We start from the raw sequence: 24,278 nt of genomic DNA, 5'->3' as shown, positions 1-24,278 counted from the left end.
GTTATAGCCAATATATTATTCCAGTGGGCCAAGCTAAGATATCGGGGAGATTCTTTCTTCTCTCTGCTCTCTCCCCCTACTGTACAGATGTGGTTGCTTTTGCACATCTTCTTTCTACCAACGAACGTTCTTTCAGTCCGTTTTTACTGGTCATCTCCTTCTGCTCGGTCGGTATTGCTCCTTTTTTTCCCTCTCGCGCTCCCTTCTTTACCCTCCTCCTTAATCGTTATCCTGCAGGTTGCTTATCACTTTTTATTTGAAAATGCGCGCTGCTATTTTTAACCTGGGCATTCTTCTTCCTCGCAATCTTGTTTCTTCCCAGCTCGTCTTTCTTCTTACCGAGAAGTCCCGACGCTGTTCTCTTCTCTTTGGGCAAATAAAAATGTACTGCCAAGATCCTTGTATATAAATCTTTCTTTTCATTTTATACAGTAGTTACAAAAAGTAGTTGCATATCTTTTTAGATTTATCAATTAATTAATTAGGTACAAGTGGATTACATTTTGTATTATTTAGTGGTACGTTTCATGTGACAGCGAAAATTTGATGATTATGAAAATTGAATGAACATTTTGATAAGAAAATGATTCATTGGAAAATAAGGTTATTTGCTAATTTTTTTCTTTTTTCTTTTTTTGTAGCGATTGTACTTCGTTTTATTTTTACTTCTTAATAACGATACGGTACTATAATAATTTTTACGGACCATAAAAAATGTTGTTTGACTTAAATACCGCAAATATCGTTTTTTGCAAGATATTACATATAATGATTCACGAAAGTATATGAACACTTATCGTAAAAAACTTTTATGTATGTATTCGTAACATGTAACTTTATATAATATTTTGGGATTTCATTAACACTGTATTGAGTTATATTGATCAAATTTGAGCCATCTTAAACAAATAATAAATCGTAAAGATGGTTCCAGTGAATGTTAGAGCTTATTAATGATGATTGATTACATACGTTTGTAATTTGTGCGATTTGTACAAGATATATATACTTAAACTAAACGTTTTGTAATCTTTTCAAATTTTTTCAGATGCTATCGATATAATCAAGACAGTTGAATCTCATTACAGTATTGATGAAATTTCAAAATGTTTTATAAAAAATTTCTTTAATGAGCTACTGTTTTAATGTTATCGTGTAAAATAAAATTGTTTACATAATTATTACAATAATTGCCGGGTTTTTTTCTTGTCTGTATATATTTCCCGTTGTACGCTGTCCATAGACGTACATTGACGTGTGAGAAACTTATTAGCGTCTAAACGTAAAATCTGTTTTCGCTTCAGGTGTTTTTTGTAAAATGAAAGTTGTACACGTAACGTCATTTAACGAAAGAGAATAAAAATAAATGTATTCTATATATCGCCGTTCATTCATGTGAGTGTGTAATGGGATGCGAAAAGAAATTAAAAATTCGTAATAACAGTTATATTTATTGCTGATGTTAGTGTAGCTGGAAGTAATTGAGCGGATTCAATATTAGCCTGGTCTGGTTAAGAATAGCCACGATGGGAATCCCGTTTGACCACCTTGCGTGCCAGTTGCTTACTGACTAAATTAGGGTGAATGTTCCGTTGTGTAAAACTTATCGTTATTATTTCTTTTATCAAATAACAATATTAAATTGTCCGATTTTATTGTATTGGTAATAGAGCTGTATTAATAACGTGAACGTGAAATATAACCTAATAAAGTAATAAAATTGCAATCTATAAATACATGGTACATATATGCAATTGTTTAATTTCCTTTTTCTCTATGTATCTAATTTTTCGCATATTTTCTGTATAGAAATTGTTTTTAAGGTAAAATATTCTTGCAAAATCTATTTTGTAAAAATAATAATTCGGGGAACGCTATTATTATCAGGAAAGGTTAAGGAATAAAAGTCGAGTAAAAATTCGTTCGAATGTGATCGAAGTTGATTTCAGTTGACTAATAAATAATTTATTTTTTAATTGTATTTGTATCCTTAAAAAGAAATTATTTGAATGCTAATATTTATTTATATTTATATTAATTGAATGCTATATTTTATATTTATTATATAATTAATTTATAATAATAATAGTAATTTATAAAATGATTAATGAAATTTATTATTTACGATATTGAACTGTAGGTATCCAACAAACCATAATTACTTAGTTTATAACGTTTTTATTAATTTTTTGTTACAATTTCGTTGTAAGAATGAATACAATTATCTATTTTCGTATTACTATTTATTAGATGTTAATGAACACATACTCAACTTATATATCAGTTACGTGTAAAAGTTTGTTACAAATACATTACAATTTACAAAAATAAATATAATTTTTGTATTTTATATTAGCCTTGGAATTTTTATATCTGTATAAAATAATTAATTTTGATATATTATTACAATATAGTGATTAATGGCATATGAATATATTTTAATCGTACATGTATTTAATGTAAAAAAATATAGATATATTGAGTACACACTTAATAATCGTAAGAGCAAACATGAAATTGTTTATAATAACTTAATTTCTATTAGTTTAAGAGTAAAAACAATTTTTTACATAACACTAGAAAAATTATGGCAAAAATAAACATAAAATATTATTGTATATAAATAAACAAGTTCGATTAATTTAACGAACTGTTTTATGAACACATCAAAATATCATAAACTTTCTTAAACTTTACATACTGCAATCATGATAGAAAAATTAAATAATAACTATAAAATAACTAAAATTGTGTTAAATCAAAGAAATTATTAAAAATTTCACATTAGAGTTGTTATTGGTCTCACTCTTTGTTAGAATCTTACTACACTATATTAAATGATAATTAATATATGTAATAAATATATACATGCATATTTACAAATAAATATTTTAAATAATATTATAATTTGTTTTGAAATCGTCATATAAATTCAATATATAGGGATATATGTGATCCATGATAGTATTAAATATATTAATATATTTAATATAAAACTTACATTGCTGCTAATATACTTCTAATAAAATACGTCAAGTTATTTTTATTTCTTATACAATTAAAATTACACGATTTGTGAACTTTGTTATTACACTACACATTTCATAAATACCATTGTATTAATTCGTTTTAGAAGTGAGTACAAAGTATTTGTAGCATACTCAAAAATATTATATTTGCTTAAAGCACTCTTTGATTCAAGTTGAGTGCATAAATTTCGAGTTAAAGTAATCTAAGTGTTATTTTGAAAAGCACTTCAACAATCCCTTGTTTCAGATTTCAAATTCCTATTTCAACTTAATTATAGATAATAATTCTTATGATTTGATTGATTCCACAATTTCGATTTTGATTCAACCCCTTTGTACCATTTTATTAGTACAAAAGTAAGTTGATTAAGAACACATTAGGCATTACAACATACAACATTTTTTTTTGTTTTTTTTATAGTTTAATTCAAGTGGTGGTCTTTCAGATAACTGAAACTTTCTGACAATTCTTACTAATTCGTGAAAGGCTTGGTCAACATTCATTCTTAATTTTGCACTACATTCAATATATGGAATTTTCAATCGACGAGCTCTATTTTGTGCCTCTTCAACTTGAACCTATGCAAGTAAAACAGTGAATATTAACATATTATTATATTAATATAATGTTCTTTATATTAAATTCTTTATATTTTATTTACTTACAACTCTATGGTAATCCAAATCAGCTTTGTTGCCAACCATAAGCATAGGAAATTCTTCTCTATCCTTTACTCTAAGTATCTGCCTATGGAATTTTAATATTTCATCAAAAGATGAAAGCTCAGTTATCGAAAATACAAGTAGAAACCCTTCGCCACTTCTCATATACTGTTCTCGCATTGCACTAAACTCTTCTTGACCTGCTGTATCTAATACTAAAATTACATAAATATTACTAGTTTTATTATTCAAAACATTCTACAATATATATGTAATATTGTTTTTAATGCTTATAAACTGACCATTCTAACTTTTTCATAAAATATTCATTCTAAAATTGAATAAATAAGGAATTATACTCTTACAATAACAAACCCATGATTCATTATGGAACTGCATGAAAATTAATATAAAATAAGTTATAGAAGATATTACAATTGTTTTATGCAAATAAATATGAAACGATAATTAATATATAGCGTCTCACTGTTATCAGTTTACTCACTATCGAGTTTCGCAGGTATATCGTCGATAACGCACTGTTTGGTATAAGAATCTTCAATTGTTGGATCATAATCAGTTACAAAATAGCTCTGCAAAATATTAGTGAAATTAGTACAAAATAATAATCAAAACCTCATTATAAATAATAATAAAAAATTACCGTGCAAGTAAATCTATCGTATGTATATAAAATAATTCACTGTGACTATAAAGAATATAACTTAAAAAATTATAATTTATACAAATTTAAATATATAATATCTTAAATTATTATCTTAAAGTACGTACAAAACGATCTCTGTTGCGTATTAATATAACTTAAAAAATTATAATTTATACAAATTTAAATATATAATATCTTAAATTATTATCTTAAAGTACGTACAAAACAATCTCTGTTGCGTATTACTATATATGTATATCAAAATAATATATTATGCGAATATTATAATATTACGTGGCTATATCAACAATCTTATCCCCAGTTATATATGACATAATCGATGATAAAAGTAGGCTTGTTCCTTTTTTTAGTATCCAGTGCAAGCGTAATTACGAAAATATTCATAAGCGAAATATAACAGCCCAATTGTTTACCTCGACATATCGACATTATTTATGAAATATTTCCAATATAATTTATTATAATTCATTATTCGTTTCATTATTCCTTTATTTGAATTGATCGCGAATGACGTAGGACGTAGGACGCATGAAAACGAATCCGATTGACAAATCTAATATGCATAATGTACACAAATAAATGTCATAAATACAGGGTGTTACGGTAATTATGGTACATAGAAATTTCCGAATTTCATTTTTCCGGAAACGCAGTATCCTATGAAAAAATTTTATTCTAAAATTTTTTTTCGACTTATTTTCATACGTAAAATAACCTCCTGTCAATTATATGCTCTTGTCCAGTCCAGTATTGGTCAAGTTTAAGTATAATTGGCAAACTTTTAAACTCTCTTTTCTCGAAAACGAAATGTCATATGGAAAACTTTTATTGTATATTTTCGACTTGTTTTTTTCACATAGAATCGCCATTTTGTCGATGACTACTGCGACACCCTGTATATACGTCATATATACCATTTATACATACATGTACAAAAGTATCAAAAGTGTTTGGAAATTTATTTTATGAATATATTATGTGCATTAAAACTGTAATGAGACTATTGTGATTATAATAGTCACATTTGAAACCAATCCGAAAATGTATATAGAAGTTGCAAGGCATTTATTACAAGTATACACTTATCGTTGGTGAAAAATTAGAATACATCATGGATGTAGTCTTATACATACAATTAGTGCTAAAAATTGTCTTACTAAATATTGTAACTTATTAATGTATTGAGTAATTGATTTTGAATTGAGTTATTAATATTTTGGCAATATTTACGAAGTATATATTCCCAATAAGTATTAATGTAATTTTTATATACATTTTCAAATCTGTTTTAAATTTTACCAATATAATCACGATAATAGCGTCTCGTTGCAGTGTTGAGATTTCAAAATATTTTGTATAACATATACATGCAAAGTTTCTAGGAGTGATCCGCTACTTTTGTGAGCCACTGTATGTATGATAGAATACACAAGCACAAACGATACACACGGCTACATATACGTCTATATGTACACCCACGCACGTATTTGCTACACCTATTGGCCATAAAAAGTACTCACTTGAATGAATTGTATCGTGATCGCAGATTTTCCGACGCCACCCGCGCCAACGACGACGAGCTTGTATGTCTGCGCATAGCTTTGTTTGTCACCGAGCTTCGACATTTTTCATATGATCGACGAGTTGTGGAAATTTCAGAGGAATACTGGACACATATTGAAAACAGCACGGCGAAACGTAGAAAAATACAAAATTGAGGCGCATTCACATGCAAGCACGTACTACTGCGTTCTTCTTAGTACAAGAAGAGTCCAGTACAGCGGATCCTGGACATTTCCTTACTAGTAGTGTATAGTCGAGAACTTAAACGTGACTAAACATCATAAGTCGCTCCTGCAAACGCGAATTTACTAAAAACCCGAGCTAACGAATGAAACGAGAGAGACACTAAAAAAAGTATCCCCCACCTTGTGTATTTGTACTTACACATGCATACGTTATACCATATCGTGCTATTTCGATTGATTGCGCAGTCGCTATTACAATACCGCCCTCTTATGCGCTTATGTCTACCTGATGTTGTAAAGTAAACGATTTCAAAATCACTCGGTTTTTACGCGATATCGAATGCATGATAATCTCACTGTGCTACATTGTTTCTAGGAACAATCGACTTTTTTTCAATTGCTTAGCCCGAGATATAAGAAAAAATCTTTATCTGTAAAGAAATTTAATTTGTTCTCTTGATGTAATTTATTATTATCACAACAAAATATTTACCATCTTCTATTTAAAAATTTTACTAATTATTTTATATGAATCGTAATTTATAAGATTTTGAATTAATAAAAAAAAATTACGCCACCGTTTTTCAATTTAATTCCTCCTTCATCCATAAACATTCTTTTTGTCGTACGTCTTGATACTTATTTTCATATGTTCGAAAAAAAGTAATTCATAATCAACTAAAAAGTTATGATAAACAAAAAACATAAATCAAAATTATTCAATAGTATAATAATAAATGTATAATATCAAAATAATATATAATATTTTTCAATAATTTGTAACATAAAAAACGTACTAAAAGATATAATATATTGTAAAAGCATTAATATTAAATTGTTATTGTTAATCCAATTGTCAATCAATCCAGTATAGGTTTATACCAAAAGTTTGATTAAACAGGAATAAATCATTAATATCGACATTTTTTACATCTGATTTATTACTGAACTCTCTTAAATAGCATTGCTGTTTGACTTTAAGTATAGATATTTAAGCTCTGTTATTATTTAACAATAATTTAATCATACGGAACCGAATAAAATAAAATATTTCATCCTCAAATCATATTGACCGATATTATTTTATTAAGGGGTTGTTTCACTTTATTTAATCATTATTTCGTAGTATATCACTTTTTTCAACAGATTCTGTATTATGATAGAATTGCAGTGGTAAAAAAGGCACGGGATTTCGTTTCGAAGATAAGCGCTTTTCATATAAAATTATACTGATCTCTTTCTTTTATGAAAAAAAAAAGACACATGCCATGGTTACTAACATATTTAAATGAAAATACCGTGATTAAAAAAGCATATCTTAAAATCTTAATAGAAATATACAATTCTGTTTATCATAGGTTATTGTTATCATAAACTTTTATTCGACGGATATATCGTCTTTCATTCACTGAATGTAATATTTCGTTATTCTGAAATAAAGCTGCTATCGGTGTATATTACGTAATAAGCGCATCATATACTCTGCAATCATAACGATAGCACAGCATGTACTTAGATCGATGGGAACCAGGGTTTGTTTAAAATTCATCCAATAATCTCATGGATCTTCATAGTGAACGATATCTATACATTGTTCGATAAAATGGAATTATACTAAATAGCAAGAGCGAACATTATTCTTAAATTTGATGGGGGTGTAACTAACTAAAGTGGAAAATTAATATAATTAAAAGTAAAATAAATTATATCCAGAAATGAATTATAATAAATGAAATGATATACATATATAGACCGAAATTATCATAAACAATCGCTTAAACAATCTTGAAACTACTATGTGTATTATAGTATTTAATTATATTAACTTGTGTCTTTAATCTTAAATACAAAGGTATACACAAATGTCGGTATAAATAAAATACTTATCATATACTTGTAAAACAAGACATTGTAATTAATATAAATGTAACACGAGAAACTATAAAAATTTATATTATATATACATCGTTTTGGAAATATTTTACTATATTCAACTGTTATTATTGTGATGCTTAATTCAAAAGAAAAACTATCTCAGCGAGTGATCTCTCATTCTTTTGTCAATAATTGATGTTCACTTCAAACATTCAAAATATTCAAACATTTAAAAAACAATCGATCATAAGCGAAAGTAAATAAAAAGGTAACTGTTATCATCAAAAAATGAACACATATAAAATCAGACATTTTCTTTTTCTAATTCATAATGTTTCACAAAGCTTTCATTATACATGATATAGTGGCATAATATGTACAATCTTTGTCCTGTTTTTTTCTTTTTTTCTATTTTCTTTTTTACATAACACATAGTATTATTTGGTTATTACAGAAAATATTAATATATTTTGGTTCCAGTGTTTTCATGATTTTGAACGACGTATTTACATCTTTCAAATAATTTCAATCTTTCTTTTTGTTTAAAAAAATTACATAGCTTTGAAATATTTGTTGCATTACACTGGAACATTTGAACATTGCACGTAACATATTTTCCTTCCAGCAATATAATTATGTATGTGTGGATTTTTGCTGCAATTGTTCTAAAAACAAGAATTTCTTTTTTCTTTTCATTTAGACTTTTACTTTCATTTTACTATATTGTACTAATAACATATGAAATAAAATTGAGATAGAAAAATTTAAAACTTACTCGGATTGTATTACCTTTGCTAGAAGTATATGCAACATAATACTTTATTAGACAAATATTTTTTTTTTTTACTTTTAAACTTTAATTAAGGCCTCGTTATATTCGGTTCGACTACTTTTTACCACGCGCAAAAAATTATTTTTCATATTATATTTAAGTGACATCTGTACATTTCAATAAATACTTTAAATTTATAAACAGAATATTGTGTCAAAAAGCATTTGAAATATTATAGCGTTATCTTTTTGCGTGGTACAAGTATATATTTTGCCATAATCATTCCTTATACTTTTTGTGTAACATCATTCTTCAAACATATCGTAAAAATAATAGAATGAACCAAAGGATATGTTACAGCAAATGAAATGTAACTACCCATAATTTTTCATATATTCTTTTTAAATATTCGAAAATAATTCTTTTTTCCTTTATGCATAGGCCAAAATGCACTATTTGATTCAATCTGTGTGCCTCTCTTTTCTTAGCAAGTGAATAAGATAGTTTGTACAATTTCTGAGAAGTGATCAATCATATTATAATGCTATACAAATCTTTTGTTAAAGAAAAATCCATTCTTTAAGAAAATTAAACATTATTGTTCTTATAAAAAATTTAATTATAATAAATTTGAAAAAAGTAATTTGCAGATTTTAAATCGCTTTTATAATCCGAATCTGATTTTTGCTAGCATTTTCTTAATACAGTGATAATTTAAGCAATAATGTCAATGTTAATGAGAATAATGATATAATATACACAATGAAAGACAAGCATTCAAAGAGTACCTTTTGGACTCAAATACATTGTCACAGACATTGGAGCTAAATATTACATTAGAAGCTCCAAACATTACGTTTTTCATTTCCTAAATATCTTCTTTATGCCTTGTTCTGTATAAAACTTGCTTTGATAAGTCAATAATGAATAATATCGACGAGAATGATGATAATATTAATAATAGTAGTAGTAATAGTAACAACAATAACAATAATAATAAAGATACTCTTGTATTGTTGATGACGTCGATGGTGAAGATGATAACGATGATGAAGAAGATGACACTAATAATGCTGATTATAATAGTAAATGATTTTTACGAATAAAGTAAAATTAAGATTTGTGACGATAACGAATATCGTCGAGAATGATATTCACGCGAAAAGTGATTGCCAGTTACATATTTCTAGCGTGATTGGTTCACACATTCAAAGTATCAGTTTTAATTTGAATAATTAGGGAACGATAATGATGATAAAGGTGGTAGTATAAAGAGCATTTATAGAAATAAAGGCAATCATAAATTGCAATAGAAATTGTTTTAATAGATTGATGACTGATCAATCTCTTTAATATTTATAGGGATTTTTCACAAATTTCAGGATAATAATAGAATAAGATAATAAAATTACTAATCAATAATAACATAAGGCAATATGTGGAAAACCTGGCCATTAGAACTGGACCTTGCTAGCATTTGATGCCATTCTCGAAATTCTTCATCAGGCTGGCTATACACATTGTTTACACTATTGATTTCTGACACATCTTCCTTTACCTCTGGTTTTTCATTACAAGTCGAAGTTAAAAACGATAATTTTGGTTGGAAGTTTCCATTCAGTCCTTCAACACATTGTGTATGTAACCTTTCTATATCCTCTGCAGTAATTTGTCTAGGTGGATACTCAGTACTATTTTGATCTTCTGTTGGTTCAGTTTCACACTCACTCCAATCTATTGAACTCGGATCTATTGGTGGTAACTTGGCCAATATTTCTTCAACCGTTAAATCTTGATACTGTTCTAGTTGATTATTTTGAACATTTGTAACTGATTTTTCTTTGTACACTACACCTGATTCTTCACACTTAGATGGTACATCGAGACAGTTTTCTGTGGGCTTTAACCGACTTTCTGGTGAGGCTTCAGAAACTGTATTTCTATGGGACAAATTATTCTGAGGACCACGAAGGAACTTTGATACTTGTTCGTTGCTACTCCTCAGAATATCTTCCATGCCGGATGATTCTACACTTTGACTAGGTAGAGCACTTGAATTAATGCTAGAATTGGTGCCGCGTGCCCGTAGATCAGCCAGCAATTCTTGTGTTGTCTTTAATTTAGGATTCCTTGAGATACTAGCTAGTTTTTCCTTTACACAATCTTCTAAAACCGGTTGCTTCTTCGTAGATTTACTGCCTTTCTTTCTACCACGTTTCTTTGGCCCTGATTCATCAGGTTTAGTGGAAGACTCCGTAAAATGATCAGAGATTCTTTCTCTAAATGTGGGGCTAGGCACTTGCATATTTGAATTACCACACACATTTTCGCCATTTAGACGTTGTTTTTTAACAAAGGTTTCACTTTCGGTGATTGAGACTGAATCATGATGCTGATAATTATGTTGGTCCTTGGGATCATCTTTTCGAAGACGTTTGTTTGAACTGTGAGTTCGTGGCACTGCTTCCATCAAATGATGTTGGCTCGAAGAACCAAGTGTAGGTGGCACATCAGAACTTGTTCTGTGGTTGCTGGTTACTGTAATTGACTGCTTATTTGATGACGCATTAGGAGAATGTAAATGATCGCAATTCACAGATAGAACTGGACTAAGCACCTGCAATTGGAACAATATATTAGTTCTATTATGTTTTATGAAAATAAAAGAAAATGTTATATACAAGTAGATTAAAAGTTACTATAATAATGAATAAACAAATTAAAATTTGATCTGATAAAAATAACAAATATAAATACTTCTAATACTTTTGAACTTAACAAATTATAAATTTCTTGTCAATCATGTTACTTTCAATGATCAATTGTTCTTTTACTCTGTTAGTCTTTATTAAGTGTTGTTTATCCTTCAATATGTTCTCCTCGATTTCAAGAAACAATTTAGATATATTACCTACTTATTGCTTATTTTGCTTATGAATTTGTAACAAAACATTTCTGAATCTATATTTATATAAAATTTTTTCTTTAATTCACTGGAAATTTAATTACATTAAAATGAAGAACATCAATAACTGAATATATTCAATTTAGAAAGGTACTATAGTTACACAGTACATATGTATATGTTTTATATTTAATGTATATTATGTAAATAAAAAAATGAATATTTGAATGACTTACTCTGAGTGCAAGCGTATCCCTTAATAATGGACTTTGAGACCGCATTATACTTCTTAATGCCGGACTTTGTGGTTTAAAACATCTTAGTGCAGGGCTATGTGGTTTTGCTCCATTAAGAGCAGGTGGTGCTGTGTCTGCTGGTGTAGGCTGTGGAGTAGAATGAGCAGAAGGTAAAACCATATCACGCCATCTTCGTACCAAATCCTTTGCACGCTTTGCCAAGGCATCATTGTTTGTCTTTCGTCGAAGTTCATTGATATATTTTCCAAGTCTTGTACTCTGAAATAATTCAACAGATCATTTTTATACTTATGTAATTAACCAGAAAATTGACAGAAATAAGAGCAAATGAACATGATGCAATTTCATCAAATTATCATGAGATGCAATTTCTATCATTCTAATATAAAACTTGTTTAATATAATATATTTGCAGCATTTTTACCTCAAGCACTTCTTTAGTGATCGTCGTCTTTTCCAGGGCCGTAATGACATCCACAACAGCTCCCATGTCGATGACCTAATGAAATTTGATGATTGTGCCATTATGAAGTATTGATTTTGTAAATTAAATGCATTATATTTCTATACAAATGTACCGCTTATATTAAATTGCTAGAATTAATAAAATAATTATATTTTGTATGTTTGAAAATACCTTTCTATATATATGCTATTCCAATTTCCTAAATATTTGGGGAAATAGATATTTATATAAATTATTAATAAATTACATGTTTTTATATAACATAAATAATTAATTACATTTCATTGTGCTTGTCTTATGTGCATTAAATATTTAATGCACATAATGATCAAATCATTTATTATTGAAAATAAGAATAAATGATCAACCTATATTAACTTTACTTAAAAAGAAAATACTTTTGCATTGTTTTAAAAATTTTATTATTATTTGAAAGAATGCAAATTAATTAAAAGATAATAAATTTAATACTTAAAATATTTTAATGCTTTATTAATATACAGAAAGTTTTAAAATTCTAATAAATTTACATCTGTGTTTTTAATCAATTACCACATTGTTAATAATAATTTAATAATTACATTCCTAGCAACAAGTAACAAAAGATATTTCATTTCCTGATAAATTCGATCTTACAATAGTAAAATCGAACCATACTTTAATATAAAGCTCAAACTACTGTAACAAATAATAGTACGATTCGATCATTGATACATTTAATACGTGATATAAAACATGAACGAACGTAAAATACAAATAATCAACACGTGTCTATATACATTTCCTTAATCTATAGCGAAATGAAAGTAGACTTATGGTAATGTTAACGTTTATCGTAAAAATTGTTCGAAAACGACGATCGGGCCCACACCTCGAGATTCTCCCAATTATCCTCAAATCTTCATTCTCTACATAAAATTCTAAAAGAGATATAAATACGGTAGAAAATGATAATTTGCGAAAGTACTGCAATCGAGTGTAACTAGAGTCTAAACAGCGGGAGACAGCTAGAAAGGAAGGGAACGGTGATTTCTTTGTAAGTTCCTCTCGACTTTGGACAATTCGCTGGAGGAATGTTAAGGTTATGCTCCAGGTAGCCGAGAAACGCATTTTATGTTGGATGTATACACTCGTGCAAAAGGAAAATTGGCTGACTGGAATCGAACGTACACAGAAGAAACGCATTACTCACTCACACGCGGAACCGCCACCACACTACACTCTCAATGACTCTCGCGCACGCTACTGGTACAGGCACACGGCGCACGGGGGATCGAGAGTGGCCCGATAGCCGTTTGCGTGAACGGACGGACGGCGCATCGCGGATTCATTCCGCTACTTACATTGTATTCCTTATCAAGTGATTTCAACAATCTATCGGTGAGCTCGGTGCAATATCTCTGCATCGGGGGGGCACACTTAGGGCCCTCGCGGGGAGATTAGGTTAGCGCAAAATCGTCTCCACGCGTCCGAGTGTCACGAATACGAGAGCACGGGGGGACTTGCAATGGCGACTACTGAACTGTGCTCTGCTCGCATGCCCTCCCTACCTCCCAAGTGCCTCCTAGTCGCAGCCCATGCATCGTCCCTAGCCCCACGCCGCCTCATACTGCCAGACGAACGCTACTAGCTCCTCTCGTGGTTGGACGAGACTCCTAACCGTTACCACACCTCCCTTCTATCCCCACTACCGTACCGATAGCGCTCCAATCGGTTGCCAACTTTACGCAGCTAACTTCAAACTGCTGCTCTCGACCACTCGCGTTTAACCCTGTTGCGATCGTTTAATTCTTGTATTTCAATCATGATTTTGTTTCAACGAATAAAAAGAATTTTAATATTCTAGAAAAACGTTTGACATAAAATTGAAATCAGAAATCTATATACACCAATAATAATTCTTCTCATTTTCTCTCATTTTCTCATTTTTACTATATTCAAATTTGAGATACTTCAAACGTTAGAAAAATTCAATTAGGTTAAAAGTGTTCTAAAAAATGCAGTAGGGTTAATAACCTCTTTACTAATTTATCTTCGATTTTGAATTGCCCAATTTTTCCGTCAAAATTTGATCGTATAAATAGACACTTGTTGTTTCATTCTAACTTATTATGTCTAGTAACTTTGACTTATTACCAGATTTAGAGGAAAATTTTAAATTATATAGTTACTATATTTTGTTTTAGCAAATATTTTATCAAATTTAGGATATAATTGTTGAAAATAGTTCACTATTGGTTGATTACTACAAGTAAAATGTAATTTTCACTCCTAAAACATATACAATTTCAATAAGAAAAATTGCGTTTGCTTTTAATAATCAAATTTGTAACATTGTAGACGCTCCGAAGTTACCTACACGAATGGTGCGCTAATAGTACCAATATAAAAAACGTGAAGTAACTATCTAGTTCTTTATTTGCAACATACAATGAATTTACATAAAAATATGTGTATATATATATATACAATATATATATATATATATATATATATACACTATATATATATATATATATATATATATATATACAGTTATATTGGTATTTTTGCTTAGTTGTGTAAAAATATACGAACATTTAAAATGATAATAATGTTAAAAATGTTGATTATTTAAATGGAAGTTTATTAATTGTATCGTTCATTATGCTCATTATTTTTTGTATTAATTATCACGGTCTGTGTAATATGTGCTTAATAGGAGAAATTTTGTGCAGATTAACAGCAACTTTCTATTATCAGAGATCAAGAATCGTCCATTTCATTGTCGTTGCATACTATTATTCTTTATTGGAGTGGTATATGTGATTGATAATTAACAGTTTCTCGTATGTGGTACCCATAACCTATAAGTATCAAATTATTCAGAACAATCGAATATTATTCTTATCTTTAGATAAACAGCACACCATCATATTTAAATCCACGAAAAAAGATTGTTTAACAAGTACAAATATGTAAAATGCTTAATGCTAAGTTTTTGATGGAATAATCGAAAAATATTTTGTGATCTTACCTGTCTAAAGTTTCAAATTATTCGCATATTTTCTCTCCTACGTGTTTAAAATTATATTTTCATTTTTTGCCTAAAATTAAATTTTGGAACTGCAAGAGAAATAAATATTTTGTGTTATGTTGAGTATAAAGAAGTTGAGCTGTTGACTATGTGATACATCCGAATAAGTTCGCGCATGCATTATCTCGATCAAGTGCATACTTATTGTATGGCAAATATATTTTATCAAAATAATTTGCAAAAGTTATACTTAATGATATAATCTGAATAAGTGTGCAAAACTTGAAAACATAAAAATGTAATTTTGCTACTTCAGTAATTTGTTGTATCAATATACCACGAAAGTATTAATTACAGATAATTTTTTATATCCTACAAGTATGTATTTCTTGAAAATTCTAAACGAATTATTTCATAATATTATATAGGTAATTTGAGATCTTTAATATAATACGTAACATTAGTATTACATATTATACTTTGTTACAGAAAAAGATGATTACTCATTCAATAAATTTTTTTATGATATAGAATATCATGTTTTCATTATTTATTTATGTATATTGTTCGTAAATAATTGTAGAAAATCAATTATATTTGCCTAATATGTTTAGAAAGATATAACAAAGATGGTCGGAATTTTGAAACAAGGTTAAGTAGAACATATGTTTATCTGGCTTCTTGGATATTTATGTTAAAATTATTTCGAAAACTCTGCTAGCATATGTAGTAATTTACTTTGTATATTTGTAACTATAATTATTGTATAATTAAAGAATATGATATAATTCATTGCATATTTTTATTTTTAATGATTCATGTCTGTCTTCTAGATTAATAATTCAATTGTTATAATTATTACATTTTGTAGAATATCTTTATAAATATTCTTATCAAACTTTGACAATATTTGAAAAAGAAACTATTTCTGTAATATATCATGTACATCATAAAATTAAATTCCTTTGTATGGGCATATATATATGTATATACTATATACTACATTTATATATATAAAAGTAAAGTATATATATATATATATATACTTTAAAGAACTATCAAGATAGTCACTTATAATTACTTTTAATATTATAGTACAAGTTGAAGGACATAGTGATGTAAAGATTCAATTTTATAAGAGAAAACTTACGTGATTAAATAAACATATTTCAATTAAGTGATTAAACTTATATCTTATCTGTATATTTGCTAATAAATGTACATATTTTTAAATCATTTCATTATTTATGATTGTTGTTTCTAGTTACTCTAATTTTATGTTGGTAATGTTATTGGTTTAATATATTCATAAATGATAATTCATACAATGTCCTAAATTTGGTCTAACTACGTCTATTTTGACAGTTTTCCAAGTGTGAATATATGCAAAATTTTACTTCTTGAGAGTACTGCTAACTCCCGAATGAAGGCGCCACCATGCTTAAATTAAAAAATGAAATTTCTCGAGTTGCAGAGCAAATTCTTAAACTATTCAAGGATTAAATTAAAGTTTTAACTCTCATAAACCATCTCTGTATTTATATATCATCTTTGTGTCATTATTCCGATTTTCTACAGAATTAATTAATTACATACAATGAGTGTAGTCCTTATTTTGTACATGCTGGCGCCATCTTATAGTAAATCAATAGTACTAAGAATAAGCAAAATTTTCATATAGATGCTGTCACCAAATCCAAGATAGAACACTACACTAATCGCATCTAATTAATACTTAGATAAAACTAATCTTAATTAATTCCTTACATTCAAAACTTTCTTTCGAACTATCAAATGTTAAAAAATTCTTTCTGCCCAAGGACCAGTAAAATTTCGACTTTAATTTTGCCACCTGTCGATCAGGCGTAAATATCTCGAGATTAAATGATGGAAATAGTATAGCTATTAAGATTTACCATACTCTATAAGGATACCACAGAATAAATATATTTTTTATTATCTTATATCTTATTTAAAAGAAATGGAGATGACATTCAAATCTTGTAAAAAAAGATCATGAGAAGAAACTATTTGTTTGGTCACTTTGTATACATATATACCTTTTAGAACGATATGCATATAAATAAAATGTATTTCACAAGTGATCTTTATTTCTACTGATTATAAGTATCTAATAATTTTACATTCGATTTTAATAAATTCTTCATAATTTATAAAATAAATTTCGTATTTCTTAATATTATAGAGTACAATATTTCCTGTTAAAAGAATATTACTCTAGAACTAATTGATATAATACTTTCCATCTATTTACAAAGACTTCTATAAAATTCAAAAGGAGAAACGTTTTTCTTAAAAAAATACTCTAATTAAAATAAACATACACCATTATCAATACTTACTTTCTATCATATAGACATATATGTAGAAGGTTAAAAAGTGATTAAAATTGAGTAATTCTTATTATAATACATTTTCTAATATATTTATTTCTATTTATTTCAATATATTTTCTTCTAGTAATAAAAATTTTATTCATATAATTATTAAATTCTTTTTCAAACGAAAAAATAATTCCAAAACTTTCATAAATTTTACAATTGAGCATATATCTAGTATTTTCAGATTCTTCGATAAATCAACAATACAATAATTATGATAAGTAATCTTCTATAAATAAATTAAGAATTATAAAAAACAAAGGAAAGATTTTAAATTGAAATTCTCTTTTAGAAAGAGATTATATATTTAAGGAAATGTATTGCTTGAATTTGTATTGACAAAGTGATTACTAATAGTACAACCTTAATTAAATTTAATTAGTTTATCAGTATAAGAATTTAGAAGTATAAACCATAACACCTCACAATACATTATTTCCTTTATATTAAACAACTAATTTCATAAATAAAATACGTCCAATTTTTTAACAAATTTTAAGAATCTACTCCAAAGTGTTAGTAATGTATTATTTCATTAATCTTTGAATGAAACAATAGCATTACTTATAATTTGGACAATATTTTGTACACCGGTTTTAAGACATTCAAGATTCCATTGAAAGACTCCATTCAGTAGATGTCCTCATATATGGAGTTTAGTAGTAACGTAAGAATAAATTTTTATCAAAACAAAAATTAGATCAAACCATTGGTCAATGGTGGAGGCCTCCAACTTTCAGTTTTTTTGATTGACGAACTGTTCTGCTAGTTTCACTATCTGATGATTCAGACTCTGTGTCATTGTATCCAGGCATTGGTACACCTTCTGACTTTGTGACTTCACAAGTTTCAGCAGCGAAATTGCCTGTTATCTTTGCTTTCTCAAGTGCCCTAACTATAAATAGTACAAAAATACATTTATGGCGCAGAAAAATTTTGGAGTATAATATTATATATATTTTATAGTGTATTGAACATATTTCATATATATTTTTTAAATATAAAAGTAACATATATAAACTTTTACCTAAACTACAATCATGACAAGATATAATTAATGGAGAATAATTGTAATATTTTTCTATTTAAACTGTATTTTGAATTTTCAAAGAGTGTTAGAATAAAATCTAATTAATTTTCTGATTAATATTTACTTTGAGACTCCAAGAGATTATTCTGGCGTTTCAAGTCATCAATATCCTGTTGATGGGAGGAATTCTTGCGTCGCATAAACTGTATATACTCAGCAGCTTTCTTCAGTATTTGTGCCCTACTTGCAACCTTTTCTCCTTGCAAGGCAGGTACAGAGTCTCTAAGGCTGGAGAAACTATCCTTAATATGATCCCGACGTTTCCGTTCCAACGCATTATGGTGTGCCCGTTTTTCTGCCTATCAATATATACAATGTTTTTTCATATCAAATTAAACTACATTATATGTAAGTTGTACAAAAATCTTACATCTAAATTCTTGCTTTATGATCAACATCAACCTTAACTTTATTATTAAAAATAAACATGTGTGTGTATATCTTAATCTTAATTATAAAATTAAATCTATAGATCAATATACACATTAGTTGAGTATCTTCATTTTATAAGATATTCAATGGTAAATTACAAGATTACAATTTACAAGAATAAATTGGTTAAATCGCATGGAAAGTGTTCATTTAACCTCAACAATATTTACATTTTATATTTTGAAAATAAAACTTGTTTATATCGTTAATTAAATAAAAGATGTTGAATAAATGAATGGAATTAGAAAAAAAAAAGAAGGAAAATAAGAATGGAAAATAAGAGTGGATAATGAACTTACTTGAGAATAATATTGGGTATTGTTTGAATGCCTCTGCCTAGAATCGGAATCGTCACCTTCCTAAAAAACGATCTCTTTAACAAGGTCCATTGAAAGAACAGTTTTAAGGGCTTACATCGCTCTCAATGTCGATGTCTCGATCATCGTCACTCATTATAAATTCCTAGGCAAACAGGTAAACAAAAGATATTTTATCAACTTTGCAAAAAATATACAAACAGTGTACATACAGTACATATATAACAAAATGCACGTAGGATTTGACAACCACGAAAGTCACTAGTTCTTAGGTACTTGTTTAGGAACTTTATTTTCAACAGGCGCAGTGTTTGCTTATTTCTCAATTTTATAATAACAGAGAGGAATTATTTTCTCTCTGATAATGGATAGAAGATTTTATTGCAAAAATAACTAATAAACTATTGAAATGATTTATATTTAATAGAAGTAATAAAATAACAAAGAACTGTTACTGATTATTGAATCATGTGTATATATATATATATGTCGGGTTCTCATTGGAGTTAGGGGCGGTTGACGAATCTTCACTTGAATTGACCATCATTGTTATGTATTCTAGCTGATCTTTATTGGTACAGATGTGATTACAGAAGTTAACAAGTAATAGCGGCGATCGAATAATCGAGATGTCGATGACAATGACTTTAGGTTCGATAACGAATCCACGGTCAACGGGACGATGAATGCGATGTGATACATGATTCTGGTATGACTCAACGTGCAAGTAGAACATATCTAAATGAATTGACCCGCAGTCCAAGTGGAACTGCCCTTATACTCCTGTCTGTACCTCTCCGGTCAATATTTGTTTTTAAGGAGAGCTATATAAGTACTCCATACTTCTGTTAGGTACGCATCCCTCCCGTGACCGTGGCTACGTTCAGTGACCCGTTATGTCACTTCGAGCTCAAGGCCACTGTCATAAATCTCGGGCACCCATACTCGGATTAAAACATAAACAACTATTCCTCAGTTTTATTATTTAAGTGCAGTTATAATAAAAAGTCTGGACTAAAGTATTGAGGACCTTCCCAAACGTTCCAAAAGAAAGACCCCGATGTCCTTTCATCTCCGACATATACATATGTCGAGTTCACATTATGATTAGGGTTAGGGGCGTGAAACGAATCTTCATTTGGATTAGACATTATTGTTATGCAATAGATATTTACTAGTGCAAATATGATTATTACAGAATTTGACAAGTAACCGTGGTAATTAGATACTCGAGAAGCTAATGACAATGATCCTAGGTTCAATAACGAATCTGCGATCAACGGGATAACAAAATGCGCTTTCTTCCAAAGTCCAAGTTGTACCCAACTGCCTTGTCTACGATACAAGTATTACTGAACTCCCTGGGCAACAGATTCATAGCCGGAGGAGACTACAACGCTAAACACACCCAATGGGGTAGCAGACTGGTCACAGTAAGAGGCAAAAACCTCCTCAACAGCATAATAACCAACAACCTCAACTACCTTACCACATACGAACCCACACACTGGCCCACCGACACAAACAAAATACCCGATCTCCTTGATTTCCTCATAACTAAAAATATCTCGTCAAGACACGTCCAAATCAATTCCTCGGCTGATCTCTCCTCTGACCATTCCCCCGTGATAGTAACAATCAGTTCAACTATCATCGAGAATACACCTAATGGCTCCATTCATAACCAACACACCAACTGGCAGCTCTTTAGAGAAGTCTTTACCCACACAACTTCAGCCTCAACCTCACTAAAAACCAATGATGAAATCGAAGCAGCCACGGAATACCTAAATGCGAGCATAATAAACGCTATCCGCGTCTCCACACCGGCAAAAACGTCCACCAGCAACCACGAATACCCCCAGTACATACTAAAAAGGATAGCAGAAAAACGTAGACTAAGAAGGATATGGCAGACCCATAGAACACCGGAGGACAAACGCAAACTAAACAACGCAACTAGAAAACTATCCAAAACCATAAAGAACTACAATAATGACCGTTTTCACAAATACCTCGCCAGCCTGTCCCCCACAGCCGACTCAAACTACTCACTATGGAAAGCCTCCAGGAAACTCACGCGCCCCCCACAAATAATACCCCCAATCCGCCGCCCGCAGGGTGGATGGGCGCGTAGCCCTATAGAAAAAGCCAACCTATTTGCCAAACATTTGACTGAAGTATTCCAACCCCATTCCTCCATAGCCGCAGCGGACGTCACCGAATACCTGCACACTCCCTTCCAAATGTCCCCTCCTATTCAACCCTTCACTTCTGCAGAGATCATAGAAGCAATCAGTCGCCTAAACCCCAAGAAAGCAGCAGGTCACGACCAAATAGGAAATAAAGCAATCAAGGAACTTCCCATAAAAGGGATTGCACTCATCGCATCAATCTTTAACGCCATCCTCCGCCTTGAACACTTTCCTAAGGCGTGGAAAATCTCACTAATTACCCTCATCCCCAAACCCGGTAAACCAATATATGAAACCAGCTCCTATCGCCCAATCAGTCTCTTACCTACCCTGTCTAAACTATTCGAGAGGATGCTCACGAATCGTCTCCTTCCACTCCTAGAAGAATTGAAGACTTTCCCAGATCACCAATTCGGCTTCCGAAAACAACACTCAACAGTAGAGCAAATCCACCGCATAACCCACATGATCAGCCAAACCCTTGAAAAGAAAAAATACTGCTCAGCCGTATTCCTAGACATCCAACAGGCATTCGATAAAGTATGGCATGAAGGGCTACTCTACAAGCTTAAAACTATCCTACCCCACCCATACTACTCCATCTTAAAATCCTACCTAACCAACAGACAATTCATAGTTAAATGTCTAGGCGCCACTTCCGCAACATTCCCAATAAAATCCGGCATACCGCAAGGTAGTGTCCTCGGACCCTTACTATTCTCCATCTACACTGCCGACTTACCCATATCAAACGAGGTAACAATAGCAACATTTGCCGACGACACAGCACTATTAGCTACCCACGCAGACCCGGCAATTGCCTCATCCACTCTCCAGCGAAGTCTCGACTCCATGGAAAAGTGGTTCCAAAAATGGGGTTTTAAAATAAACGAAAAAAAATCCTCCCATGTAACCTTCACGCTCCGAAAACAAACCTGCCCCCAGGTCACCATTAACAACACAATAATCCCAAGCAAGGACTCCGTAAGATACCTGGGCATGACCCTGGACAGGAGGCTAACTTGGGAAAAACATATCTCGGAAAAAACAAAGCAACTAAAGGAAAAACTAAGAAAATTCTATTGGCTCACGGGCCGACGCTCCAAACTATACATACAGAACAAAATAACCCTCTACAAGGCCGTAATAAAACCTGTCTGGACCTACGGAATCCAACTATGGGGAACAGCAAGTAACTCCAACATTGAAATACTCCAACGCTTCCAATCGAAAACGCTAAGATCCCTATTAAATGCACCCTGGTATGTTACCAACGAAACAATCCACCGAGACCTCAAGATACCTACAGTCAAAGATGAAATACACAAGTCCAGAAGCAGATATAACACAAGAGTCAACAACCACCACAACCCACTAGTCACCCAACTACTGGACACGACGGACCAGATCCGCAGACTAAAAAGAAAGTACCCACTAGATTAAATCCTTAGTCCTACTAGAATCAACAATATAAAGCTATTATAATCCATGTCATTGTATCACGCCAAATTAAGTTACTGAAAATTCTCAACGAGAATTGATTGTAAATATTCTAATAAATAAAAAAAAAAAAAAAAAAAAAGTTCCTACATCTCTCAGAGTTCCTGCACTTCCGCCTGTTCCTACTGCTCCGACTGCTCCTACTTCTACTGCTTCTACGCCATCAGGAGGGTCACTATATTGGTTCTCATAACCAACGAACAGTCAAAGTCAACATATACACGGATTCTCTCATCTACGAATAATCCTTTTCTTCGTTACCTGTATCTTAATCAACGGCGTTATTAATTTGTGTGATTGTACAAAGTGTTGGAAATATATATTTTTATAACTCTGTGAATCACAGTGTTATACTACAACAGCCACCCCTATTATCCTAACTGAAATAAGGGGATCGAACTATTCGTGGTGTCGATTATTACAATCGTAACGGGAATTTACGACTCCCGTTGACGCGTATTCTACCGGTCGCGTCTTCCCGCGATAGCTCGAAAATACACATATATTTATTTATTTATATATATAGGCTGATACAGGAGGAAATTATGTCACTAGTATCAAAATTTAATTTAAATAAATCTACACTTTTTGTATCTTTCACATATCTTATGTTCTAAATTCAATATTTATTATAATGTTGTATAGTTTAATTGTATAAGTTGAATGTATTGACAATGTATAATAACATGTGAAATATGTACAAAAACCATAAAATTATTATTAACAGCTCACAAATTTTTAATTCTTTACTTAGAAAAGCTAAATTATTTTAAGATTGATTATCTTATTAATATTCTGTTTAGCTCTCAAGTAGGAAGTAATAAAATATCGTGTTATACTACACTGTACTTTGTATCTTAATTCGCAAATACATAACCTAATGACGTACTACTACTCGATAGCTTTAATTTATCTCTACCTTG

General features: G+C 30.2%; 3 protein-coding genes and 3 long non-coding RNA genes across 13 annotated transcripts; 3 read left to right on the top strand and 3 right to left on the bottom strand.

Moving 5' to 3' along the window:
• Positions 1 to 394: 394 nt before the first annotated feature.
• LOC126925896 (uncharacterized) lies at positions 395 to 1,734 on the top strand. Its single transcript, XR_007714186.1, has 2 exons — positions 395 to 1,395; positions 1,467 to 1,734. It is a non-coding gene; the product is annotated as an uncharacterized LOC126925896 (long non-coding RNA).
• Positions 1,735 to 3,028: 1,294 nt separating this feature from the next.
• Positions 3,029 to 6,389, bottom strand: LOC126925858 (ras-like protein 2). 6 transcript variants are annotated; one of them, XM_050741845.1, is made up of 5 exons: positions 5,901 to 6,389; positions 4,198 to 4,285; positions 4,058 to 4,085; positions 3,696 to 3,907; positions 3,029 to 3,608 (listed from the first exon to the last, which is right to left on the bottom strand). In XM_050741845.1, the coding sequence occupies exons 2-5, from the start codon at positions 4,264 to 4,266 to the stop codon at positions 3,414 to 3,416; spliced, it is 504 nt and encodes a 167-aa protein (XP_050597802.1). In that variant the 5' UTR covers positions 4,267 to 4,285; positions 5,901 to 6,389; the 3' UTR covers positions 3,029 to 3,413. The 6 variants fall into 6 exon arrangements, with proteins under 6 accessions (XP_050597802.1, XP_050597804.1, XP_050597805.1 ...); XM_050741847.1 differs by lacking the exon at positions 5,901 to 6,389 and adding an exon at positions 5,748 to 5,857; XM_050741848.1 differs by lacking the exon at positions 5,901 to 6,389 and adding an exon at positions 4,794 to 5,691.
• On the top strand, positions 4,271 to 6,705 carry LOC126925861 (uncharacterized). The gene is made up of 2 exons (XR_007714158.1): positions 4,271 to 4,374; positions 5,756 to 6,705. It is a non-coding gene; the product is annotated as an uncharacterized LOC126925861 (long non-coding RNA).
• A 1,597-nt stretch (positions 6,706 to 8,302) lies between these two features.
• LOC126925855 (mediator of RNA polymerase II transcription subunit 26) lies at positions 8,303 to 14,200 on the bottom strand. Of its 3 annotated transcripts, none has more exons than XM_050741838.1 (4): positions 13,574 to 14,200; positions 12,362 to 12,436; positions 11,917 to 12,195; positions 8,303 to 11,392 (listed from the first exon to the last, which is right to left on the bottom strand). In XM_050741838.1, exons 1-4 carry the CDS (start codon positions 13,586 to 13,588, stop codon positions 10,187 to 10,189), a joined length of 1,575 nt encoding a protein of 524 aa, XP_050597795.1. In that variant the 5' UTR covers positions 13,589 to 14,200; the 3' UTR covers positions 8,303 to 10,186. The 3 variants fall into 3 exon arrangements, with proteins under 3 accessions (XP_050597795.1, XP_050597796.1, XP_050597794.1); XM_050741839.1 differs by having other exon boundaries at positions 13,596 to 14,200; XM_050741837.1 differs by having other exon boundaries at positions 13,747 to 14,197.
• An 808-nt stretch (positions 14,201 to 15,008) lies between these two features.
• Positions 15,009 to 19,923, bottom strand: LOC126925859 (protein max-like). The gene is made up of 6 exons (XM_050741850.1): positions 19,758 to 19,923; positions 19,643 to 19,702; positions 18,976 to 19,210; positions 16,570 to 18,716; positions 15,420 to 15,508; positions 15,009 to 15,249 (listed from the first exon to the last, which is right to left on the bottom strand). Exons 1-4 carry the CDS (start codon positions 19,794 to 19,796, stop codon positions 18,535 to 18,537), a joined length of 516 nt encoding a protein of 171 aa, XP_050597807.1. The 5' UTR covers positions 19,797 to 19,923; the 3' UTR covers positions 15,009 to 15,249; positions 15,420 to 15,508; positions 16,570 to 18,534.
• On the top strand, positions 15,503 to 16,211 carry LOC126925864 (uncharacterized). The gene is made up of 2 exons (XR_007714161.1): positions 15,503 to 15,797; positions 15,909 to 16,211. It is a non-coding gene; the product is annotated as an uncharacterized LOC126925864 (long non-coding RNA).
• Positions 19,924 to 24,278: the final 4,355 nt, after the last annotated feature.

Source organism: Bombus affinis, chromosome 16 (genome assembly GCF_024516045.1).
Source record: "Bombus affinis isolate iyBomAffi1 chromosome 16, iyBomAffi1.2, whole genome shotgun sequence".
In the NCBI taxonomy this organism is placed as follows: domain Eukaryota; kingdom Metazoa; phylum Arthropoda; class Insecta; order Hymenoptera; family Apidae; genus Bombus; species Bombus affinis.
Note: the sequence above shows the minus strand (reverse complement) of the source record. Positions and strands in the feature narration are given on the sequence as shown.